The 25,122-nt window shown below is 46.4% G+C and overlaps 1 protein-coding gene across 3 annotated transcripts in view; it reads right to left on the bottom strand.

Annotated features, from left to right (window-relative positions):
* Positions 1 to 3,454: 3,454 nt before the first annotated feature.
* LOC146813440 (uncharacterized) overlaps positions 3,455 to 25,122 on the bottom strand; it is a 37,672-nt gene continuing 16,004 nt past the window's right edge. The window contains exons 2-5 of one of the 3 annotated variants that reach the window (XR_014966978.1): positions 23,522 to 23,941; positions 12,636 to 12,763; positions 6,738 to 6,798; positions 3,455 to 4,057 (exon numbers count right to left, since the gene is read on the bottom strand). Coding sequence is in view for 1 of the 3 variants with exons in the window: in XM_085620200.1 (XP_085476326.1) it covers positions 12,639 to 12,763; positions 23,522 to 23,941 (545 nt within the window). In the remaining 2 variants the exon portion in view is untranslated. Of the gene's footprint in view, positions 4,058 to 5,900; positions 6,619 to 6,737; positions 6,799 to 12,635; positions 12,764 to 23,521; positions 23,942 to 25,122 lie in introns of those variants that run through there. The other 2 variants (XR_014966979.1, XM_085620200.1) reach the window with 2 other exon arrangements.

The raw sequence follows: 25,122 nt of genomic DNA, 5'->3' as shown, positions 1-25,122 counted from the left end.
CTTTCTGCAGGCACAGATGGAGTGCTGCCACCAGAGGGATTCAACTCTAAACTCTTAGTTTTAAGCTCCATCTCCCTCACCATCTTCTCACGTTCAAACGCTAATTTCTCTCTCTCAAAATCTAATCTTTTGCTCTCCATTTCAGCTTCTCTCTTGCTTCTTGCATTCTCTAATTCCAACTGCCCTCCTAATTTAAGTTTTGCCATCTCTAACTTGTATTCCCTCTCCTTCTCCCTGTCTTCCAACTCTTCAGGAGAAAGGCTCTTAGAGGAAACACTGCTGCCTGGAGATGACACTGGCCCACCTGTGGGCTCTTCCTCTTCCTCTTCTTCTTCCTCTTCCGGTACCACCACCGGGTCAGAGGGATCTCTGGCCTCTAACCAGGCCTTCAGCGCTTTGAGGAAGTCGCCTCTCAATTTGAGACCTGTGGTAGGAACTTTAAACTGCTTGCAAAATCCTCTTAGATCCTTTAGCTTGTAGGAATCTATCTTCTCCTTATCAAATTCCCCCACAACAATCTCCACAGGTGTAGCAGCTCCGGCATTCTCCATGGTCAAAACTGGCAGTGTTTAAAAAAAATAAGCTCCAGGAAAGCGGAGAACAAAAATAGAATATCCTACCAAACAGACTGTGGCTGCGTTATGGTCTGCTTTCACTATGTAGCGTACACTAATCACTGCACATGAGTCATAAATGCAAAGTTCAAATCCTCACCACTGACCACCAATGTTAGAACCGGCGGTCTCTAGTTGGCAGAGGTATACACTTCTGACAAATAGGGACCAACCAACTCTAGTCAGGGCAAGGGGATTACACACTCAGATAACCCCTGCTACCCCCTTGGTAGCTTGGCAGAGCAGACAGGCTTATCTCAGAGGCAGTGTGTTAAGCATTTATGACCACATACAGTAATAAAGTGAATACACTACAGATGGACACGACACAGAAGTTATTATAAAAATAGTATTTTTATATAAGGCTTAGCACAAGACCAAATAACGACAAAAATATACCACAGTCTCAATAAATACTCTTTGGAAGGAAAAATAATAGTTCAAGTAAGGTTTCTTCTTGGCAAATAGTTCTTTAGCAAAGTATTCTTCTGAGCACAGTTCTTTGGCAACAATGTAACCCCCCAGGAGTCACACGACGTCGAGTCTACACGATTCCCAAGGTTCGGCGTCGACCGCGAGGAGCGCTACGTCGAGCCTGGAGTCGCAACAGACCCCACAAGTACAGTACCTTGAGAAACGAAGAAAACGATGATCCACGGCGTCGAGATCGGCGTCGAGGTCGTGCCTCGGAGTCGGGTCAATCCGCAGCGGCGTCGAGGGATGTCGGGCCGGAGCAGCGCTCACGGCGTCGAGAAGGGCGTCGAGTCGATGCGATCAGCAGCGGCGTCGGGACGGGGTCGCTTGGAGGTAGAGCCGATACTCACTCCTCACTGGCGTCGATACCGGCGTCGAGACGGGGTCACTTGGAGCCGGGGCCGATACCCACTGCTCACTGGCGTTGCTGCTGGCGTCGAGACTGCAGATTTTCCCTTGTGTACTGGAAACAACACTTTCCAGCAATTCAGCAATTCAGTAGATGGTGAAGTCCTTTGGCCCTGTGACTTCAACAGGAGACTGGCACTCTTCCAGTCCTTGGAGATTTCCTAGCAAGTGTTCAGAGAGTACACACCAAGTTCCTCTCTCCTTGTTCCTTGGCAAAAATAAAGAAGCAGCTTTCAGGTTCCTCCACAGCAAAACAGCACTCTGGCAGAAAGAGGAGGCAAGCCCTTAGATCAGCAGGCTTCTTGTCCTTGGTACAGGTTTCCTTGTCAGAAGTGATCTGAGTTCTTGGTTCAGGGGTCCTTCTCTTATACCCCTTTTTCCCTTTGTTCCCTTTGTCCAAGCAGGGAGATTCCCACCAGCTCAGGTTTGTTGTGGGTGTTGCCAGGCAGAGGCACCTGGCCTATTCACTGAGCAGGGCAGAGTCCTCAGCCGCCCAGCAGGAGGCGGAGCCAGTATTGTCACTGGCAGGAGCAGGGCTATCAGTCGCCCAGCAGGAGGCGGAGCCAGTATTGTGTCAGGCAGGGCAGGCTACTCTTCCCTCACTCTACGTGTAAACGCCCCATTCATCCCACACTGACTCACTCAGACCTCTGGAGCCACCCAGCCCCTGACACACACACCAAACCAGCAGAGACCGGTAGATAGTTGGACAAGAAAATAGCCACTTTCTAAAAGTGCTATTTTCAAACATAGAATTTAAAAACCACCCATCCTAAAGGGTGTGTTATTAAATTCTGAGTTCAGGGATACTAAACTCGACTTGCTACCATGCTCCCTGAGTCAGATAGATTATAATGGAGTTAATAATCAGTCTGCCCAGTCTGGCCTATTGGAGGCAGGTAGCCCTTCAATAGTGAGAAACGAAAATGGCTGTAATTCACTATTAGGTCATGCCACACACGTCAGGGCATGACCTACCTTTTACCAACAATGCACCCTGCCCTAGGGCCTACCATAGAGGTGTCTGAAATGTGGCAAAGTGAAGGTTTAGAGACTGGTAAGTAGGTTTCCTTACCAAGTCGACATGGCAGTCAGGGACTGCACGCAGGCGCCGCGGTGGCAGGCCTGAGACACATTTTGCACGCTGCTTCTGTGGGTGGCACAACCAGTGCTGCAAGCCCACCAGCAGCAGTTAACTTACACGCCCTTGGCACACGCAGTGCACTAGACTAGGGTCTGAACAGTAAGTCAACCAAGCCAATCATGGTAACACCAATCAATGTAACAATTTAACATAGGGAGCACTTGCACTGTGGCACTGATCAGCAGTGGCACAGTGCCCAAAGCAATAATCCAGCAAAAACATCGTAAACAGAGGAGGCAAACAGAAAAAAAAATGGAGGAGAGACTCATGCCAATGATGCCAGGTCTAACAGTACTGTTGTGGCGGTTTTGGACAGGTCACTGAGCAACTATCAAAAAAGCCTTTAGGGGAGGGGGGGGGAACGGGAGGTTGTAGAAATGGGAAGAGGCTGTGTGTAGGCCAGAAGTGGGCAGCGAGTATCGGATTAATCTGTTGGATGTGGGCAAAGATGGTGGCTGTCACAACCCTGTGAAAGCAGGTGTTGTGCTGAAATGTGAAGCCCGTAGCCCATGTAGATAAGTTAGGATTGTGACCACCATGGTGAAAACTGAAGCACGGCAGCAACGGGCAGGAGTGAGGACGTAAAATACGGCGCTGAAGCTGAACATGCCCCCACAGTGTAACACAAGCAGGCAAGAAGGAAAAAATAGTCCCCCAAACAAATAAAGCGTAAAGATACACTACTTGGTCCCTGCTCCGTGGGAAGGACATTGAAAGGAACAAATGAAAACCAGTGGGCAGACTGTAAGCCTACAAAGAAGTATATACAAAATATATACAAACTAAAAAAGATGCAGAGAGGGTGGTGCTGGAACCATTTGTTCTTTATTAAGAATAGTTACCACAAGGTTACAAGCGGTTAAATGATGACTTTTCTGCCAGAGACACAATTGGGCATCCTTCGGTTCCACAACCTGGAGGCATTCCTGAAATATGAGCAGATTTCACAACAGCTGGTTATTAACCTGTATATAATCTAATTCACAGCTCCATCTCGTACTTTGAGGTTGGTGCTGGACACTTCACTGCTTCTTCCTGCCAAGGTTCTCATATTTGGAGCTGGAGACCACATTTCATTTTAAAGGCACATTGTTGGGTCTCTCGTGTCCTTATATGACATTGACCTTTGTTTAGGCTTTCAGGGTTCAGGTGTCCTGGCGGTTTCAGCTCCCCATCCAAGATGTGCATTGGTGATGGACTAAAACGCAGCAGTCGCAGATTCCGGCAGGAATAGTGAGATCGGAATGCACTGATTGTGTGTCTGGCAAGAGAGCGGGTCATTCCACGGACCATAGATGTCATTTGCATTGATGTGATATTGATTGCTTTGAAGTTTGTTTTAGCTCAAGTGTGGTTGGTGTTCTGAGGTCTCCTCTGCCTTCCTGAGCCTTTCATAAAGCAGGGTTTTACTCTTTTCCTGCAGAGAAAAAGATAAACAAGTGAGGCCACATGAAGATACAAAGAGTTAATCAGCAGCAGGCTCAAATGTCTTCTATTCACCCCCTTCCTCAAGAACCCCACATCTCATCGTAGTGGACTGAAGCCCCTCTTAAGGATCGTATATGGAATTGGGTCAAGTAACTCCACAAATCAAAGTAGCATAAATCTTTGTGTTGGCTTGTAATACTACATTTTTTTTTATCTCCACTACTCCAACATTCAGTAGGGCCTACAAAGGCAGGGACCATTACAGGTTTTCAGCATTACCACTGTCCATGCAAGTTATTCCCATTAGGTACATTGTATGCAAGTACATTTTGAGCAGTTATCCTGAAAATGTGACGTGGGTCCCACTCCTATGAGCCTAATACTTCTCATTTCTGCTACATACGTCAGAGCAGAGACTGAAGGTCTTAGTGGGGTAAAGGTTGGGATCTCCCGGACCTCGTTCAATGTATGTGGTGTGAGCATTGCAAGGACACACAGGGCGCTATGAATCGGCATGGACCTTCACAAACCCATCACCGACAGTTTTGAGCTGCAGTAGTAACAAGAAGAAAGGGCCAGGTGTTGTTAGGCATTGGAGATCTGCTTAGACAAGGCTGCAGAACAGTTGTAAAAGTCAATGGTATCATTTCTCCCAGGAGTGAAGTGACCATTTAGAAGATAAAACCTTTTGGCCGGACCCCAAGGCAGACACTTGAGGTGGGTCCATGCATGCCTGGGGACAGTCAAGGCATGGGGACAGTCAAAGCTGATGAGCCCAACTCTGGCACGTGTTCCTTGGTGAAAGATCTTCTTTCCGAAACCTCAAGTTAATGTTTTGTGCATTACAGTTAAAACAAGCATTGGCATAGCCAATAGGTCTCACCTTTGGGACCTTTATAAGTGTTTAGCCTTGCAACAGTTGATGTTGCACCAAGGATATTGTGCTGCATAAATAAATACTTATAAGGTCCCAAAAGCAAGACATTTTGGCTATGCCAATGCTTGTTTTAGCTTCCTGTGGTGAAATGATCGACATCTCATTAAAGAATGTCCTATCGTGAGGTTTCAAATCAATAAAAAGCTATGGAGACAAAAATGACGATCTGTTACATCATCAATGACCATGAGAGAGCAGCTCCGGTAGGGGATGATGTTCATTAAGACCACGTGACACACGGATGCATGAGGCCCTTCATTAACGTCCATCAGAGCTGAGCGCGCTCGGTGTTCAGCCTGAAGTCCACATCGAAACCGTCTGTTCGAGTTAAGCCCCGCTGACGGTTCAAACCAATAACAATGGCGAGCCAGGGCGATTTGGAAAATAATTGTACTTGACTTGGGTTGTAATTGGTTTTGATCTACTTCGTTAAGAGCGGCGCAGATCAAGGTACGAGGTGCACGAAAGGGGGATGAGACGGTAGGGGGGTCACTGTAGTGACGGCCGTAGACAAAGGGCGCAGGAAGACAAGTAATCCAGGGAGGCGCTCAGCGATGGAGAGAGAGAGAGTGGGCGCACAGAAGAGAAAGTGATGGAAATAGTTTCACTGGACAACCGTGAGAACGCAGACAGAAGTGAGGAGGCAATAAGAAGTGAAGCTAGAATAAGAGAGAGGAGAGCTAATAGAACAAATTCACAGGAAGCGGGGTAAGTAGGGTGATCAACTGGCATGGGTGCGTGCCAGACTTAATGAGGAGATTTTCTGGCGACAGTCTCCTCCCTGCTGAGTGTACCCCGTCATCACAAACACATCCACCCCTTGCAACCGCACTGTGTGGAAATGTGAAGATTTATTGACATGCCGCTGCCTCCGAAGTGCCGTTGGAGCTGGGCCAGTCGGCCAGGCCAAGCTGCGAAACCTGAGGGGCTGACCCCGTCTGGCCGGCATTTGATAAAGGGCGTTGGGCAAAAGTGTATATTGTCTCTCATGATGCATCAACATGAAGTGACAGACTAACCTGGGCCTGTTGGCCTTTCAGAATCCACATGGTTGCAATTTATAAACAAACACACATTGTATAGGCTAGCAGCACTTTACAGCCGGAGAGCTAAGGACAGGGCACAAACCAGTATTGGACGAAAACTCTCACTCACCCGAGGGTGACATGCTTCATCATTGGGTTCCTCCAACACATGGGAACCGCAAGGTACCCCATGTGGGCTGCAACTTAACCCCTAATGGGAAGGAGCTGGAGTGCAAAGCACATATAGAGTCTCCCAAATCAAAGGTAAGGAGGGGCAGAATGCAAAAATTAGAAAAGTGGTGATTAAAAACTGCCTACTCTGGGGTACCAATATTTATTCTTCTTCTCAAAGGAGTGGTAGTGTTTAAAAAGCAAGTGAAGAAAGGGTTAAGTATATATACCCTTATTCTACTACGGTCAACATGTTTGAGCCATAAATGACAGCTAAGTTCTTGGCTTTCTTCAAGACCTATAGAACTAAGTCACTCTGCTAAAAAAGTGCAAAATGGTAAATAATAAATATTCGTTGTCAGAACCACCATACTTGACCAATCCTGTCAATCCTCTTTTGGTTGGTAGTCAAGGGGTCTGCAAAATAATAATGATACAAATAAAAATAGAAATGAGTGATCTCTCATTGTATTGGTGCTGTGACATAAAAATTAATACAATCTGAATCTTTGATTGTATGGAAAAAAGGCTCTTACCTAGGTACTGTCAGTTTAATCCCACTCAACCGTCATCAGAGACACCCACCTCTGTCGGTTTCTGTTAAATGGGACAAAAACAGGTAGGCAGAAGCCAAGTAAAATTGATTGTCAATAATGACTGTATGGTCCAGCCTACAAACCCAAAACACTCTATACATCTAGACATAAAGGGGAACAGAAACATGACAGTATTGCAAGAATCTACCAATATATCATGGTGACCGATATTGGTGTGATAGATTCAAATGCTTGTTAGACTGTCGGTCAAAGTACCCGCCCCAACCCCTGGCGTGTAATGTAAATCAGTTCCGACTTGCCCCAAAGCAGTTATGTTAAAAGATAAGTAAAAAGGAAACCAAAGGTACTCGTAAGACGAGATATATGCGCTGGCCGTGAGTCGGAGGGCAGGTAAGCTGAACAGATACTAATAATCAGTCAGTTACACATACACATGCAGGAAAACTCAGTACCCGCGCAAAAGAAAAGAAAAAGAAAGAAAGTGTCCAATGCCAAACGCTCACCTACAAATCCGGCCAGGTTCTCCTGTGTGTCTCGGACGGGAGCGTTTGAATCTGCATGGTGCGAGTATTTAAATAAACCCGGAAGACGCCAATGCTGCAGGCGTGAATACGTCCGTAGCATACATGTGATCGACATGGGGGCGGCAACAGGGAGACGTGTGTATGTCGTCATGGCAACAGGACGTGTCTAACAGTTGCGGGTCCCGATATAACATCCAGACTGGGTGTATAATATATACACGTACTCAAGTGTAAAAATAAAAATAAGAATGAAAACCATCTCCATTAGTTTTTAAACACAAAAGAGAATAATAAAGGGGAAGCAGTCGCGTGCAAGACGTTCAACTCGGAACATTGCCGGTATAATCACGGCTGTGTTTACATCAAACAAGGTGGGGGCTGCTCAAACGCTACGCATGTTAGGACGTATAAAGTGTAGGCAAATTAAGATAGTCGATACTAGAGAGAGCTGTAATTAGAGTATGACATTTAAGCACAACAAAGCATCCTTGGCATACTTTGAAAAGGATGCATAGTATATGCAATGGGTAAGTTGTAGGAATGCGTACAACAAGGCAACAAAAACCTAGCCTCATGAAGAGTATATGCGCCACAAGTATGGAAGCTGACCAAGCACAAGGTACAGCATGGGTTTATAATGTAGGTGTAATATTACAAACCAAAGTAGGTAGTCACATTAATGGTCGTGCAGAGAATAGAACAAATACATTGTGCTGGGTCAAGATAAGCTACTCGAATATACAGTAGTATTCATAATGAGCCCCATGGTATTTCATCATTAAAACCATGGCTACTACTCTGTAAACGAAAAACCCAACGTTGTTCTCTATGGAATAGAACAGATTCCAAAGGCCCCATCAAATTGTGATAGTGCGGCTTATCACGGGTCAACTTGGTGTTAAATTTCTTACACTTGAAAGCAATTTTGTGTTCAATCATTCGTATTTTGACCTTACGTGTAGTCATCCCAACATATTTAAGGTCGCAAGGGCACTGTATCAAATAGATGACTCCTTCGGTGTTACAATTAGTGTGTTTATTAAGGGTCCATGGTGTTTTAATGCCCAAATCAAGTGTTTTAGTATGTGAGATCAGAGGGCACATCACACAATTTCCACATGGAAAATGGCCTTTGACCGGTGTCATGGTGTCAATAGTATACTGTTGAATCGGGGTGGTATGAACTTTAGGTCTAGTGTGTGTAAGGATATTGCCCACATTCTGAATGCGTTTGAAAGCAAATAAAGGTTGGGCACATACTTTGTTACCTTTATTAAGAATATGCCAATTCGAATTAACAGCCTTCTTGACTGTCGCACTAAGATGGCTAAAAGTGCTGACACACACCAGACGATCAGTAGGTAATTTAGGATACGTCTCTAGCAATGCTTCTCGATTGTTGTTACGGGCTCGTTTCTTGTCATTACGAATCAGATGTGTAGGATACTGTCGGATTGTAAGGTTCGCAGCCAGATTGGTAGCATGTTTGTGGAAGGTTTCTATCTCAGTGCAATTTCTCCTGAGACGAAGAAACTGTCCTACAGGAAGATTATCTCGGAGAGCACGAGGATGGAAGCTCCTGTAATTGAGCAATGCATTGCATGACATGGGTTTTTGGTACAGTTCGGAGAATAACATACAATTTTTGGGGTATAACTTCAAATCCAAAAAAGAAAGAGTAACATTACTTGATTCCCCAGTAAAGTTCAAATGGATGTTCAACGAGTTTAACCATACTGAAAATTCTTGTAGGGATGCCTGGTCACCTTCCCAGATGACCAGGATATCGTCAATGTACCTTTTCCATATTAGCAACTGGTGCTGAAATGGATTAAAATCAGAATAGATGTAGGTGGTCTCAAACCAATGCATGTAGAGGTTGGCCATGCTGGGAGCACAAGTGCTGCCCATAGAAGTGCCCGTGACTTGCCAGTATAGGCGGTCTTCAAAGCAGAAAAAGTTTTCTCGCATGGCTAAGGTGGCACAGTCCATGACAAAAGAGGTGGGTGTCTGGTCAGTACGTAAATTATCATCTAGAAGATGCTGTATAGTACGTAAAGTGTCTGCTTGGGGGATGTTAGTGTACAAGGCTTCTACGTCATATGAAGCCATGAGGTGTTTGGTGGGATCAAATGAAATGGTAGTCAGGAATGATAAAATGTGTTTAGTATCTTGAAGATACGAAGGCATCTGAGAAACCAAAGGACGTAGAAACCAATCCACAAATTGGGACAAAGGTTCCAAAAGAGAACCAATACCAGAAACGATTGGTCGTCCTGGAGGAGGTCTCTGTGTCTTATGTATTTTAGGCAGGATGTAAAATGCCGGAATCTTAGAATGTTTCGGTGTCAAAAATTCTGCCTCGTTTTTGGTGATCCATCCTGCTTCGAGTCCTTTATTAACCAGAATGGAGATGGTATTTTGTAGTTTCGTGTGGGATCACGTTGAAGGAGTTTATAGTATTTTGTATTCTCCAGTTGGCGTAAACATTCCGTACGGTAAGCAGAAGAATCTAGGATTACCGTAGCCCCTCCCTTATCAGCTGGTTTTATCACTATAAGGGGATCAGTGCCTAATTCCAAAGCACAGCGTTCCTCAGCTTTAGTCATATTGAAAAACGGAATGTTAGCATTCTTTTTGTTCGTATTAAAAGATTGAATTACAGCTTTCTCAAAAGTTGCCACTTCGGCTGGTAGTTGTTGTAATGTAGGTAGGAAAGTAGATTTGATGCGTAAACCAGTATTAGTTTCAGGTCTGCTCTCTCCAGAGTTTTCAAAAAAGAAAGAAAGACGAATTTTCCGGAAGAAAGCAAAATATTCTTGATGGGTTTTAAAATCGTCGCCCAGGTAGGTAGGAACAAAACCCAGTCCTTTATTGAGAACAGTCAACTCTATAGGACTGAGGACTTTTTCACTGAGATTAACCACTAGATTATCCCGGTGACGGTCGATGCTCCCGACATGCTTCTCGTGATGCGTTGTTCCAAAGCCGGATCCCATTGTACTTGGGGTCTCTGTGGTTCTGGCCGTGATTCTGGGCGACGGCTCCTGTTGTATCTTCGTCTGCCTCTTCGGCCCCTGCCATGGCCTAAAAAAGGCCCTTGAAAGCCTTGTTCAGAGAAGCCATAGGGCTGAAACGGTTGTGGTGGAAACTGCCATGGTTGTGGTGGCCACCATGGATTCATGGGGGGTCTATGTTGGAAATTGCCCCGACCCTGTTGTTGTCCAAAAGAATAGGGATAGTCTGAATCGCTGGAGCCAGATCCTTCTGATTGGCTCCAATCGTCAGAATTAGAAGACCATTCATCAGCATTTTGGCGCCATCCTCGTGCCCCTTTTTGATTAGTCTTCCTAATAGGTTGGGCATATTCATCACTAGTATAGGGATAGATTTTCTCCTGTGTGAATCTGTCCATATCTTTAAGTTTGTTGACCTTATATTTAATCAGGTCCTCTTTGGTGTCATTAAGAGTCTTAGTGATCTCTTCCAACTTTCTTTTATAGAAGGTAATTTGAGCGGAGCACTTAAGTTGGTTTTCTAAGGACTGGATTTCAATTAACAAGAGATCTGAGGTTTCTTTGGCTGTGGTGATCAATAAAATGATCCAATCTCTTGAACACTTCCATGCAATTTTGGACCAATTGATTTTGAAAATGTTGTTGTCAAGAAATAATTTGGGTGCATTGGTCACCACCAGACCCTGTGGTGCAATATTTGCTCTCAGATATTCTGTGAGGATAGCAGCGTGCAGTGCAGTGCGAATATGTTGTCTTTTGAGGTTAGTCAATTTGTTCCATTCTTCTGTGAGTGCAAGAGTTTGGGTGATCTGAGTGTCTAGAATACTTGGTGTCTGCAGAATAGCCTGGACCATATCATCCTCAAACGTTAAGCCAGTATTGTCAGTCATGATGGCTGGCTCAATCAAAAATAATAAAAAATGTGAATGAACTCAGAATATCTACTCAGGGCAATTTATAACAGCAGACAAGACACTTGCCGACTTGTTCCAGCACCCCCCTTTTGCACAACAGTGGTGTAATCCGTCCAACCGCAGGCAATGTAGCCGAGAAGCACGCGCGCTCATGGGGATTAAGTGTTTGCACATGCATCTCGAAGGTGCGAGCGTCCGTCTCTGATTGGTTGACTTTGACTGCTGTTTTTTTACGTCTATCTCGCCCGACGCTTAACATGTGCTGGTGGTTGCATGTGGACGTCACCAGCATCCATGTTGGGGATCTGGACTTCTTTTATCTCATCAGACTTTGACCATGAGCAAGAGGGGGCAAAAACAGCTGTAAGAAGGAGGAATAGAAAGTTAGGAAAACGTACAGATGGAGAAAACGGAGAAGAAAGGAACCTGCAAGACAGTGAGACAGACAGGATGTGTAGTTTGAAAAATAAAAAGACACGAGGGGTAACCTAGACTAGGCAGCGTTGGTATTCAGCAATACAAAGGCATGATACGGGGCTCGTATGACAAGTACAAACTCGCGCACGCAAAATAGCAAACAAACGGGTTAACAAGTGGGAGGGGTGGGGGGAGGGCGGCCGAAAGAACACAGCGATTCACTTGCGGGAGCGAGCCTTGGGCACCATCTGTTTTGAAGTTAATTACAAAAAGATGTTGCCAAAGCTCGCTCCCGCAAGGGAATCGTCAAACATGCACACGTTTCCATTGAAAGCAATGCAACGCGTGCACGTTTTTGGGCGAAAAAGCGAACTGATTACTAAAGGTCTATCCTATGCATCGCGTGCACGCTGCGTAGGCGAGACCTAAAAATAAAAACAAAAGATTTCCAGGCTTGGAAGAGTTAAATAACTAAATCAAACTTCTCATTAAAGTCTGTCTTCAATGCCTACGATGAACTGGTTCATAAACAGAGAGGAAAGTGGAGATAAGTGCAAACATATAAGGGGAGGGGGTTATTCTTGAGTTTATGTTATGTGTGGACTGTGTCAATGGAAAGGGGTGTTGAGGAAGTTCTGGAGAAACTGTTGAGATGATCATTAAACTGAAGGGTCACTGGTAAGGAAACAGGAGAAGGAAAATAAAGAGGAGGAAGAAAACACAGAAGTGGCAGCGTATTTACTAGGGCGGCAAAGAAAATGGATTTGAGAACAATTTCTCGACAAGATTTGTCATATATGTGAAAAGCACATACAGACACGTATGTTTCTTATTTCTAAATCTCCCTAACTTTGTCATATCCCTTCCTTTCAACAGTTTCCACTTTTCCACTCTCAGCCATGTTACTGGACTCTTCTGCGTGATCAATACCCACGTCACTTCCTCCCCAGCCTCTGACAGTGACAGGAAGTCATTAACCGGAGTCTAACTCTGTTGACTTCTTACCAGCTAGCGACGGAGAAGGTACTTGAACAAGTCAGTCAGCGGTGGGTGGCGGCACACATAGGCGCAGACGCCCCGACAGCAGAGTTTGGCATCCAAGGCACAGTCCACGTCATTTATGCAGAAGCTGCCTGGGGACGAGAGCAAAGGAAGAAATAAGTCTATCTGCGCACACAAGAAGTAACCACAGCTGGCTCAGGTGGAGCAGCGACACCTACTCCAAGCAGCGAGACGTTGTCGGTAATGGATGTAAATTGAGCTAAGCATGGCGCCCAATGGAACAAAACCAGCCTTTACAAACATACAATTTATGCATTATGGGGCATACAGCCCTGCCAAGTTTCCCAGGTCCATGCGCGATATGCTGCTCCATGCAAGGTTTTATCTTTGAATTCTGGGACTTGTAGTCTTGTTTATTGCATTATAAAACAGGACTACAAGTCTCAGAATTCAATGGAAAAAACCTGGTTTGGAACAGTGCATCATGCATAGATCTAGAAAACTTGCTAACTATGCATATTTACGGGTCCCTTCTGCAGCACACGTGGAAAGAGGAAAAACCCTCCCAGGATTGTTTTTGTGCAGGAAGGTGGCCCTTCCTTTCTGCGCAAAATCAATCCTGCATGCAATGTAAGCACCATTGCAGCATGGTGTAAGGGTGCCTTTATTGGCGGAAGGCTGCTGAAATAGCTCCAGAGCAGGGGGAAAGGACAGGAATGTGCTATGTGCCTTAGATACAGAGCCTTCCTGCCCTTCCACTTTAATGCAGCGCAGCACGGTGTCTTGCCTGCTGCGCTGCCCTGTACAAAATCCGCATGAATATGCCCCTATGTGTGCTGAGATCCCACTGCACTGCTAACAGACCCGCACTCGGGATGCTTAATATCATGTGTATGACTAGTCACCTCCGTGATCGGATCGGAGAGTTTCCAAGGCCTTCTAGGAGGACAATAGGTTCGGGCTGAGTCTCGGGTGAACCGGTTAGTGGTTCCAGGGTCTGTGCCTGCAACAGCAATGAATAGTTCAAACTCTTTAATTTTTTCCCTTTTAGGAATTTTCTGGGTAAGGCAAGGTTTATAAAATGTCCTCGAGGTGAACACTGAGAAAACCTGATGCATGTGTTTCAGGTGCAGAAAACCACCTATAATTCGTAGAAATGTGTCTTTATAAAGAGTAGGCCGAGGTGAACCCACTTTATAACAATGTGGTGTGAGGGAGACAATCCAGGATCATGTGCATCAGGTGAGGACTCAGACATTTAAATTACATTTCATATTTATGGGGAGAGGCGACTCAGACATTTGAATAACGTTTCATAATTACATCAAGAGGGAACTCAAAAATTTGAATACAATGTAATATTTACATCAAATGGGGATGGACACATTCCAATAACCATTAATATTTAACATGTTTAGGCACAGAGATTAACAGGCTCATGTAGGGCTCAGCCAGATCATCGGATCAGTGGAGGCCTGGGCCTCTGCTCCCTTGCTAGATGACTGTTGCAAGAAATTGGGTTACTGGTTGAGGGGAAGAAACCCTACTCAAGCAGCAACCACAATCCTTGTCAGGATAAGGCACATGCCAACCCTCGATTAACCTGTGCTCAACCCCCTGGTAGCTGCACAGAGCAGTCAGGCTCAACTTGGAGGCAATGACTAAAGAATTTGTACAAACAGTAATAAAGTGAAAACACCACACAAAAAGAATCCCACACCATGTTAGAAAAATAGAACAATATTTAATAAAACAATACCAAAACAACAAAACTCCAGTTAGTAGAGCTGGATATATGCAATTTTAAAGATTTTAGAGAAAATAGCATCAAACAGTACAAAGCTCCAACTGTGGATATCTTGTCGTGCATGACTGGGACAAAGTCAAAAGGTCAGGCTGACCACAATTGAGTGCGTGCTGGCTACAGGGACCCTGGTAGGCCCGCTGAACAAAGTACCTTGAATCCTGGTTTGTGGTGCGTGTGAGAAAGTGGCTCTGTATATACTGTTCCCAAATAGGTACAGTGTGTACAGAGTCCACAGTCCCCAGAGTTTTGGCAGAGGTTAAAGTTAGTTATCACCTTACTCTCTAAAGTGGTAGCTTGGTCGAGCAGTAAGGCAGTATCAGAGGACAGTGTAAAGCATTTGTTGTACACACTCAGTCAGCAAATGGTCTCACACACTCAAGAATTGAACTCTAGGCCAATGGTTTATATAAAAAAATATATGGTTGTTTTATTTTAGAACCAACAATAGGTATCAAAATATACTTTCTCAGAATGAGAAGCTTTAGTTAAATTCTTTTGCAATATGCAATTGACTTTTGTAGGTAATAGTTACAGGTTGTTGCAATAGGCAACACAATTTCAAACACAATAATACATTGAGCTCAATGTGAGTTTTAAATTATTTGCAATAGATTACTTTCAGGATTACTTTTCTAACACCAGGACTGGATCCTAGATTCAGTCCTGGGACAGGTCTTGGAATGAAGTGAGTAAATTAGTTTTAGTTACTGTTGTGATTTTTAGGCAATATTTTGCTATTTTAAAAGTTGATACTTAGAAGAAATTTCATAGAAAAACAGTCAATGATTCCCTTTGGGAGAAAATTCAAGTTACAGGTAAAGTATGTTCTCGTTACTTTTGTAATCCAGGGCTGGGCTCCTAGACTCAATAATGGGACCTCTATCTAAAACAGGTAAGTAATTACGTTTTCACAGTTGGTACGATTTTTAAAGAATATTTGTAGTTTGCAAAAATCAACACTTTTAGAAGAAATTTCACAGAAAAACAGTCAATGATTTCCTATGGAAAAAAATTGGGTTAATGGTAAGTACGGTTGTGAGGACTTTTCAGGGTCAGTGCTGGGCACCAAGATCCAGCACTGGGATCTCTCCTAATAGCAGGTGACTATTTCCGTTTTCGTTACTCGGTTGATTTTAGGTGGATATTTTAAGTTTTAGAAACGCCACACTTAGAAGAAATTACAGAAGAAACCAGTCAATGTTACCCTATGGAGAAAATTGGGTTATCGGCTTTTGGGTAATTACTCAACAGAGTTAAGGTTCTGGGCACAGACTCAGGGGTCTCCCAAGGTCAAGTTGGTACAGTTGTTGCACCCTCAGCGGCACTGGGGCGGCCTGGGGCACAGTGAGTTAGGCCCAATGTTATCCTATGGGAGGCAGGGGGGCCTTCGTTGGTGGCTGCTGACTAGCAGGCCACGCGGCTGGCTCTGGTCACTTGTTCAGGGCAAATGGGGAAGTAGGTAAGAGTAGAAGTTACACTGCCAGGGCCACTCGGGCGGCTGGGTGCAGGGTGCTTTTGAGCCTTCGGCGCTCAATGGATTTCAATGGGAAAGCTCCAGGACAAACAAAGGCTGCAAGCTCGGGGACGAAGATTCTTCAGGTGCCACCACCACTTCGAGAGATAAGTTGGGTAGTTGGAGGATAGGTAGGTACCCAGGAGTCGGGCACAGGGGGCCGCCGGGCGCCGGGCGCAGTAGTGCCTTTTGGTGTTGGGAAATCTTACCCTCTGTTGATTGCTCATGGGAGTCCCAGGTGCTCAGAGTCACAAGGTAGCCAGGTCCTCCGGAGTTTGTGAGGTTGCTGGCCACAAGAGGTGCCGGGATGTAGCAGGAGCAGGTTCGAGGGTCGCCAGGCAGGTAGGGCTGGGGCCAAAGCAGTTGGTGTCTTTCTCTTCTTAGCAGCTGCACGGCAGGTCTTCTTTCTTCTTACTCTTCTTTGCTTTTTCGGAATCTGGAATCTGAAGAAGGAAGTTTAAGGGTGCCTCAAAATACTAGAATTAGAGGCGTTACAGGTAGGTAAAGGGCAGGGACCAATGGGTCCCTGCCCTGGGGTGGGTACACCCCCTATCCTGCCACTCTCCTGTGGGAGGGGGGCAGTAGCCTAGTCCTGATTTGGCAGGGCTTCCCATCTTCAAGATGGCGAACGCCCGGAGATGTGCTTCACCTCACTCCCCCACCTGGGGGGTGGGGTTGGCAGGCTGGCACATCCCCTCTCCTTACTTGGGGTTTCCGGCCAGTCTTCCTGCCAGAGTGGAGGACAGAACCGGTGGGGGCCAGTTTGCTGGGTACAACAAGTGGCCTGGAGAAGCTCACAAAGGCGGCATGCCTTTGAAGCTTCCCCCTGCCCATCCTGGGGAGGAGACCTGGCACCTCGCCCAGGATGTGCATTGTTGCAGGCCCAGGAGAGCGGGGGCTCTCCACCCAGGGGTCCAGCAACATGTCTGCGGTGTGGCAGCCTAGGCAGCCTCCCAGACCAGACGTGGATTGTAGGTTAGGTTTCAGGGGGCATCTCTAAGATGCCCTCTCTAGTGCTTTGTACATTAATCCCCACACTGGCATCAGTGCGGGTTTAATGTTCTGAGAAGTTTGATACCAAACTTCTCAGTCTTCAGTGTTGCCATTATGGTGCTGTGGAGTTCGTGTTTGACGTGCTCTCAGCACCATATACTCTTAATGGCAGCACTGCACTTACAGTGCCCAGGAATGGACCTGGGTACTGTAGGGGCACAGGGCTCATGCTCCTGTGCCCACACCACTGGCATAGGGCACCCAGCTAGAAGGGTGGCTGATGTATGCCAGGGCAGTGTAGGTTGTGGGCAGGGCACACAGGGATGTGTGCCATGTCGACTCTTTGTTTTGCCTTGTACCCAAACACTCAGCCTGCAAGGGCAGTGTGGTTGTGTTAGGGTACAGGGCCTCTAAGGATGGCACAATAAGTGCTGCAGCCCTTAGAGGCCTTCCCTGGGTACCTAGGGTACCATTTACCAGGGGCTGACATGTGGCCAGGGTTTTCCAATTTGGGATTTTAGGTTTTAGGGAAGGAACATAGGCCCTGGGTACCTGATTGGCAGGAGTCCAGGGCACACTCAGTCAAAGTACATTCAGCAATTCAGCAAAAAGTGGGGGCATACCATGCAAGAAAGATGGCACTTTCTCACAGTGCGTTGCCTGGATTCACAGCAAATATGCAGTGTGCAGCCAGAGCAGTGATTCGGTTCTGGAGTGCAGCAAGGCTGCGATGCAAGGTCATCGTTGAGGATCCTGTCGATGAGGGGTTGCAATGTGAAGTTCAGCATCAAGGATGAATCGCACAGTCAAGGCGTCGGTTCCAATGCAGAGTCCGGTTTTGTCGTCAAGATTGCCGTTGTCAAGGGATCCGAGGGCCTGCACTGAGGATGCATCACGCAGCATTGGTTCCAAGTAAGGGTGGGCGGAATTTGCGAAAGTGGCTTTCGCAAAATATCACGAAACAGCAAAAAATCTCCGCGATCACGTGAAATTTCGCGTGATCACAGAGATTTTGTGCTGATTAATCGTGCCAGAATTAATCCTGCCCATCCAAGAAGTTGCCACTGTTTTGTGCAATACCTCTACTCAACTGCAGTGCTTTCTACTGGCTAATCAGTAAGTGCTACCTCGTTGGGTAAATACATGTATAGTGCTTTTCCTACACTATAGCTGCGTAAAGGGCCAGAAGAGTTGTCTCCTGCAACCATGTGTGTCTGTAACTTTGCCACCACGCCGATGGGCGCCGGGGTCCCTCGAGTGAGCTGTCCATCATAGTGGGGAAAGGGTGGGAAGACGTTGCACACCGCCAGTGTGTGGGGCAGGCTTCTATGCAGTTCACATGCCTCTTGTTTATAAAGGGTCAGAGACCGACCAGAGCAGCAGATGAGGAGACAGAACCTCCTGGTGTCAGGAACTACACGGGGATTGCGCTCGAGAAACTCATGGATGCACAGACCTCCATCAATGATTACAGCAAATTGCTGACGGTAGATATGGGGAGAAAGCACACCTGCCTAGCCTCCACCGTGCTCACGAATCTTTTGTGCTGATTAATGCTTACTGAATCTGACCTTCAACTCGGGCACCTGCTTTATTTATATCTGTAAGTGCTTCCTGAGGTTTAAAATGACAGGAGCATCGTGCCAGAATGAATTCTGCCCTGTATATTTCCGTTTCCTCGCGGACGTTTCGACATTTTCGCGTTCCGCGCGGAACGCGAAAATGTCGAAATGTCACAATTTCCGTGAGCGGAGCGGAAACTGCAGGATGTGAAGACGATACAGGTCTTTGTGACAGGGAAGAGCCACTCGGCAGCGGCAATGCATTGTTTCTACTTGGGGTTGTGCTACGCAGCAGAGGAGATGCATCAGTTCCATTGGGTCCACAGAGCCTGGCAGAGCACCTTAGGCCCACTTCCAAGGGTCCAGGACTTGGGTGGCATCACTTGGCAGGATAGACCCACAGATGGCAGAGTCCAGGTGTTGGGTTCAAGGTTGTTGGAGCTTTCTATCCTCGAGACCAGGAGGCCATTCAACTAGCCCTTAGAGTCACTTTGGGGTTCCTGGGATTAACAGATGCAGGACCAGTTTTTCTCACCCAGGAAGAAGGGCAGCAGGCAGCACTTTCTGCAGCTCTACAGTCGTTCTTGGCAGAGCATCCACAGGTCCAGAAGTGTACTGAGAGTTGGCATCTAGGGTCCATTATTTATACATGGGCCTTCCTTTGAAGTGGGGAGGAGCTTCTAAAGGTTTCCCTTTAAAGTCCACAGGCATCCTGCCTTCCTTGTCCTGGCTCCAGACTAATTACAGGGGGTATCCAGGCCTTTGTGTGGGGCAGGGCACAGCCAATTTAAATGAAGGTGAGGCCGCACCCAGCTCACCCCTCCCTTTTCATTACAATTCAAAAGATACCAAACATGAACTGGTTTCCTGTTCCTTTTTGAAAATTACCACTTATTAAATGTAATGAGGTAACTTAACTGTTATCCTATTGGAGAGGCAGGACTTGCAGCAGTGAGGAACAAATGTAAGCAGTTTTCACTACCAGGGCATGTAAATCTTAAAAGTACATGTCCAACATTTTAAATACACTGCTCCATGCCTTCTGGATTGTCCAGGGCCTTTTTATAGGGGTGACATGTGTATTAAAAAGAAAGAGTTGGGCCTGGCAAAAGATTTATTAAGCCAGGTCTAAATGGCAGTTTAAAACTGAACACACAGGCTGAAAAGACAGGCCTGAACATGCTTAGAGGGCTACTTAAGTGGGTGGCACAATCAGTGCTGTAGGTGCACACTAGTAGCTTTTAATTTGCAGACCCAGGTCACAGGTAGTGTACATTACTAGGGACTTACATGTAAATTAAATATTCCACCTGGGTGTAAGTCAATCTAACATATTTTAAGGAGAGAGCACAAGCACTTTTGCATTGGTTAGCAGTGGTAAAGTGTACAGAGCCCTAAATGTCCACAAAAACAGGTTAAAATAAACAGGAGGGTAATGGCAAAATATCTGTATATGAGTTGACCCTTCAGGAAGGGCCAAGTCCAACAACTGCCCTCTATATTGAGAGATCCTGCCTCACTGGCCAGTGAGCCAAGCCTCCTGTGCATGAAAACCTGCTGTTCCTCCACCTCTAACGGGGGCCGTGGATAATTTATGGCCAGCCACTAGCTCTGTCATACTCAAATTCAACTCCTTATTGATATGCGAAAAACTGCTAGATTTTGAATGAAGTACCTATGGTTGAATAAGAACCTATGTTCGCAGTAGGATACGCTGGCAATGTACCCACTAGACCATATCTCAACATGGTGAGGTGAAAAAGGGATGTTTAAGATAATACTGACCTTCAGTGTGATGCTGCCTTGTGCGGTTAGTGGGGATTGAGTTGCAATCCGTGTTCCCATAAAGATGTATACTGGAAGATGTAGGCATAGGTCTATTGTCATACTCGTTAAAGGAATCTGTGCGATGATGGTTTTTCTAATGTAATGTAACATGAACACCGCCCACACCAAAGACTTCCTTTGCGAAAGAGACAACCGCCTACTACAATACTGCACCGTCCCTGCCCAGAGTAAGGGCTCTGCGATGAGCATAGATTTCATAAAGAAACTCCACATGAAACCTCTGACCCGCCTGAATCTGAATTACCAGACCTCTTCCTCATTCCCTTAAAAATTGTGACCTTGCAGCTCCTTCCTCCGGCTGACTGCCTGACACACAGATCTTGCATGATGTATGTACCTGCTGACATACATGGAGCATCATTCGCCCCCCCAATGCAGTGAGCAAGCATCTCGTGTGAATATTGTCCTAGAGGGCGTACCGTGAGTGTTTCACACAGAGACCGACCAGTTTATGAACTTGCATGGCTTTTATATGTGAAGGGATATCTTGCGTACAATTACTTGGACAACTGTCTAAGTATCATTCAAGTATCGCATATACGTTTCATGAACATTATTTTTGCTACTATGAAAGTTTGAAGTTTCACCCACCCCTATGTACAATACAGCAGCATGCCTCCTAATAGTAGCTTCATTGTGCTCTTCGCACCAATGAATGGTGGGACAGATTGCCAAGGTCTACCGATCCATGCATCTTTGGTGCCTTGGATGGTCCCTCCTGTCCTCCTGTTGGTGGTGGTTGGGTGCTTCGGCTCAGATGCCCAGAGGTGGTGCTGGTGGTTAGACAACTATGGCAGACCAGGGTGGTTGACCCGGTCATCTAGATGGAGACTGGGAGTCTCATTGTGGGTCTGCTAGCTACTGATTGGCTGTATAAACAAGAACATTTCAGGTCTCTTGTGTCCCTTCTGCGACCTCAAGATAAGACACAGAATGATCCAATGTGTGGTCGCTAATGCTTTACTGACCTGATTTCAAGGTTGGGTGGGGTGTGGGGGGGTGTAACACAAAGCATCTTAATTCCCAGCAGTTGCTGTCAGTCTGTCCTGAGTGGAATGCCCAGTAGGCAAATTATCGCTGCCATCTTGTAGCAATTTGATGGCAGTAACGCTGCCAACAGTAAGTATGTCAATGGACATTCTGCTGCCGTGGATTGTATTGAACCCTCTGGAACATGGCAGGCTTTACATTGCTGCTATCGATTAAAATACGGAATATCGACTGTAACAGTGTCGTGGCACAAGAATATTGAGGGCAGAATAACCAAAGGTAAGTGCATATAGTGAAATACCAGCATTTGTAAAGCGCACAGCAACCTCAGGAGAGGTATCCCAGCACTGGGGGCCGCTGGGAAGATTAAGCGAGCTATTGCCCAGAGTCACATGGTGCTGGACTAACCTACCCCCCGACGCAGGGGAGCAAACCATGAACCCCTGTGTTCTGGAGTCAACTGCCCTGGCCGCTGCACCACACCTCTTCCCTTGCACAACACCTCTTCCCTATAGGAAAGTATAGATGCTATTCCTAACGCCACATATACATACCGTGAAGATATATGTACCGCATATCTGAGGAGTTCGGCACAGAAAATCTGGACATACTTCCCTGTTGATATTTAATTTTTGATATTCTCTCCTTGAATATTGCGTCCCACCAATGTTGTGGTTTCGATATTCACACCTTGCGGATCTAACTCGGGTCCTTACTGTCCTCTGACCATGCTCCTTCGTTTTTACGTCTCTGGGAGCTTGATTTTTCTTCATGGTTTCAGTCCTTAGTGGTTTCTATAAAGGAATTGCCCAAAAGATGGAAAAGGGTCTTGTTTGGGTCCTGGTGGCTGCCCGCCAACAAATCCCCAGCTGAAGACCCCTCTCCCCATTTAAAGACCAGAGGCTGCTTCACCTGGATCCCTCTATATGTGCAAAGAAGGGGGTTGTTTCTGAAAAAGAACACTCCACCGCCCTAATGTGCAGGACATTTTCCATCTATCCTTTCAGGGCATTTTTCTGTTTTCCTACCTGGGACCCAATACCTCACGTACCAGTCCAAGGCAGGAAGTATAATTGGTGGAAAGCCTTCACTAGGTAGGGTGGGGAATCTGCCATTGTGACTTGCCGGCTATGTGAGGCATGGGCCACCAGGTCATGGGTTTCAGCAGAGCTAGCTGATGCTGTACTTCAGGCATCCTGATGGTTTTTCCAACTTTAAATGAAATGAAGGAACCCAGAAAGATCCACATCACACCCCACCTCAAGAAAAGACACTGGCCCCTGTTCCAGAAGAGATGCCAGTTCAAGTTGCTGACCAACCCTTACAAGGCCTGCACAACAAAAGACGAAGCCTGACCTTCCACCACTAACAATACTCCTTTGATCCACCTTCCTCTCCCTCACACAAACCCCACGGATCTGCCGAACCAACAGCAGAGGACTCTCCTTTGCACGCCTGATGATCAAGGCTTGGAACAACCTTCCCCTGAACCTCAGGACTGCACAGTCACTCCAGCAATTCAGGAAAGAACCTGGAGGTTCAAATACACAACCCACCACACAGCAGCCAACATCTCCATCACCTAGAGACCCTCATGGATGATTTGCCGTGCTTTAGAAATGTTTTTTGATTGGCTGATTGAGGATCCGCAGGTTTGGTGAGGCTGAAGTCCAGCTGAGTTGACAGCAGGTCTCCTGCACTACTGAGCTCCAAGATACTTTAGAACGTTCTAAGAATATCCAGAAGTTACGGGACTGTGAGCTGAATGTGACATTTGATGCATTGTCATAGCTTCCCATCTCCCAAGTCACTAGTTTGCGCTCATTTGCGTGCTTGCACCCTTTCTCAGAGTAAGCAAGAGTTGCATTTACAGGTTGACAAAGGTATAGCCATGTTTTGCTTCAGTCTATCACCAAAGTACAGAACGCCCTGCACATCTCAGACAGGCATGCAAGAGCAGTCCTTAATTTGAGCCAGTGGTTGCTGGTACTTACTTTTGGGGACAGGCCCTTATTTTTCCTCATCGGATATTTACTGTTATCAAGAGCGGGAAAAACACACAAAGAGGAAAGATGAAGGAAGAGAAAGATGGCAAAACCACCACAAAGGGAGAAAGCAGACACGTGTGACCCAAGTGCTACCGCAAATTCACAAGGATGTGTAGAAAAGAGCTCACCAGGGATGGGGTCCAGGCATCGCTTGCCGCAGCTGGTCTGGCAGCACTTCTCATTTGTGGGACATGTTGAGTCCTCGCTGCAGCTCTGTGCGGTGACCATGGCACAGTCCGGTGTAGAGGTGGGCAGGGTCCCAGGGCTGGCGCAGTTTGCAGAGGTTCCATTGATTCCATTGGTGCAGTCAGGCAATGGTGTAGAGAGAGTCCCCTCGCTGGTGCAGTTTGGCTCGCTTCCATTGGTGCAGTCAGGCGATGGTGTGGGGAGAGACCCCTCGCCGGTGCAGTTTGGTTCAGTCCCATTTGTCCCATTGACACAAGGAGGAGCTGATGGGGACTGGGTGATCTGGGCATCGACTGTGACAGTCTCCGCTGGGCACTGCCCGGGCTTCTCCTTGCTTTTTTCATCCACTGCGTTCCACCAGTCTACATGTAAAGACAGAGAGAGCTGATTATTTACTGTCAATGAAACCCAAAAGGGGAAGGCAAACTGCACTGATCTAAGGACTTGCCAGAGTTTCTTCTGGAAGAGAGAAGCTAGCATCTCCCTGTAAAGGTGGGATTTAGCTGGACACAGGAGACAATGAATCACGGGGCAGAGTCAACACAAAGCATTAGTAAAGCTACTTTAGAAGTGACAGTGATGGAAACACCCTAGAACCAGAGCTCCCCATACAGGGCCACAATCCCAGATTTACTAAAGTGATTAGTTCTTGGGATTACACCAAAGTGCTACACCTCCTTGTACTGGGGGTAATGAAGCCACATGCCTGAACTGGGGGTAACGAGGACAGATATCTTTATTTATCCTCATTATTTCCTTGTTGGCAGCATGCAGCATCAACAGAAAGAGGGAAATGCCTCTAAGAAAAGCAAGCAGCCATGGTGTAAGGGTGCCTTCTTTGGCGCTAGGCAGCACACAGTGTGCCAGGAATAAGAGGCATCAGTAATCAGTAATGTGCCATACCTTATTATATCTTAATATATATGGTCATTTCTGCTGTCTCCCTTTCACACAAATGTAAATGTAAATGTATGTGTCTTGTAAAGCGCACTGCTGCCCTGAGGCGTCCTGGCGCTGTAGACCGCTGGGGAACCCGTCCTGGCTATCCCTGTGAGATGGTCCCTCCAGGGTATCTCCAAGGTGAAACCAGGCATCCCCGGCGAATGTGGGGGGCCGTTGTGGAGATGAGGCAAGCTAATGCCCAGAGTTGCCGAGTGTGTTCCTGGTTAGAGTAGGTACCGAGGCGAGAATTATCGAGTCCGTTTTGACCCTGGTCCACGACCCTGCCGCGTCGGGAATTGAACCCTGGTCCCTGGCCGATTCTCTGCTTACGGATCTGCCGCCTCTAACCAGTGAGCCACACCTCTCACACAAGGATCTTTGCTTGCTGCCCTGCATTGCGTGAAGTGTTAGTAAATCTGGTCCCAAATTACTAGTTGTCCTGCTGGTGACGTCCAGTTTTTTTAAAGGCCGAAACACTGTCAATACATGGGGTTAATTGGATGATGAACTGCGACTAAAAAGCTCGGGATTATATGGTGATAAATTTCATCTTTCTTCTATACTGTATTAAATTACACCTATATCTATGCACATTTTTCAC

The sequence above is a fragment of the Triturus cristatus genome, chromosome 7 (genome assembly GCF_964204655.1).
Source record: "Triturus cristatus chromosome 7, aTriCri1.1, whole genome shotgun sequence".
Lineage (NCBI taxonomy): Eukaryota > Metazoa > Chordata > Amphibia > Caudata > Salamandridae > Triturus > Triturus cristatus.
This window is presented reverse-complemented; position numbering and strand designations above follow the sequence as displayed.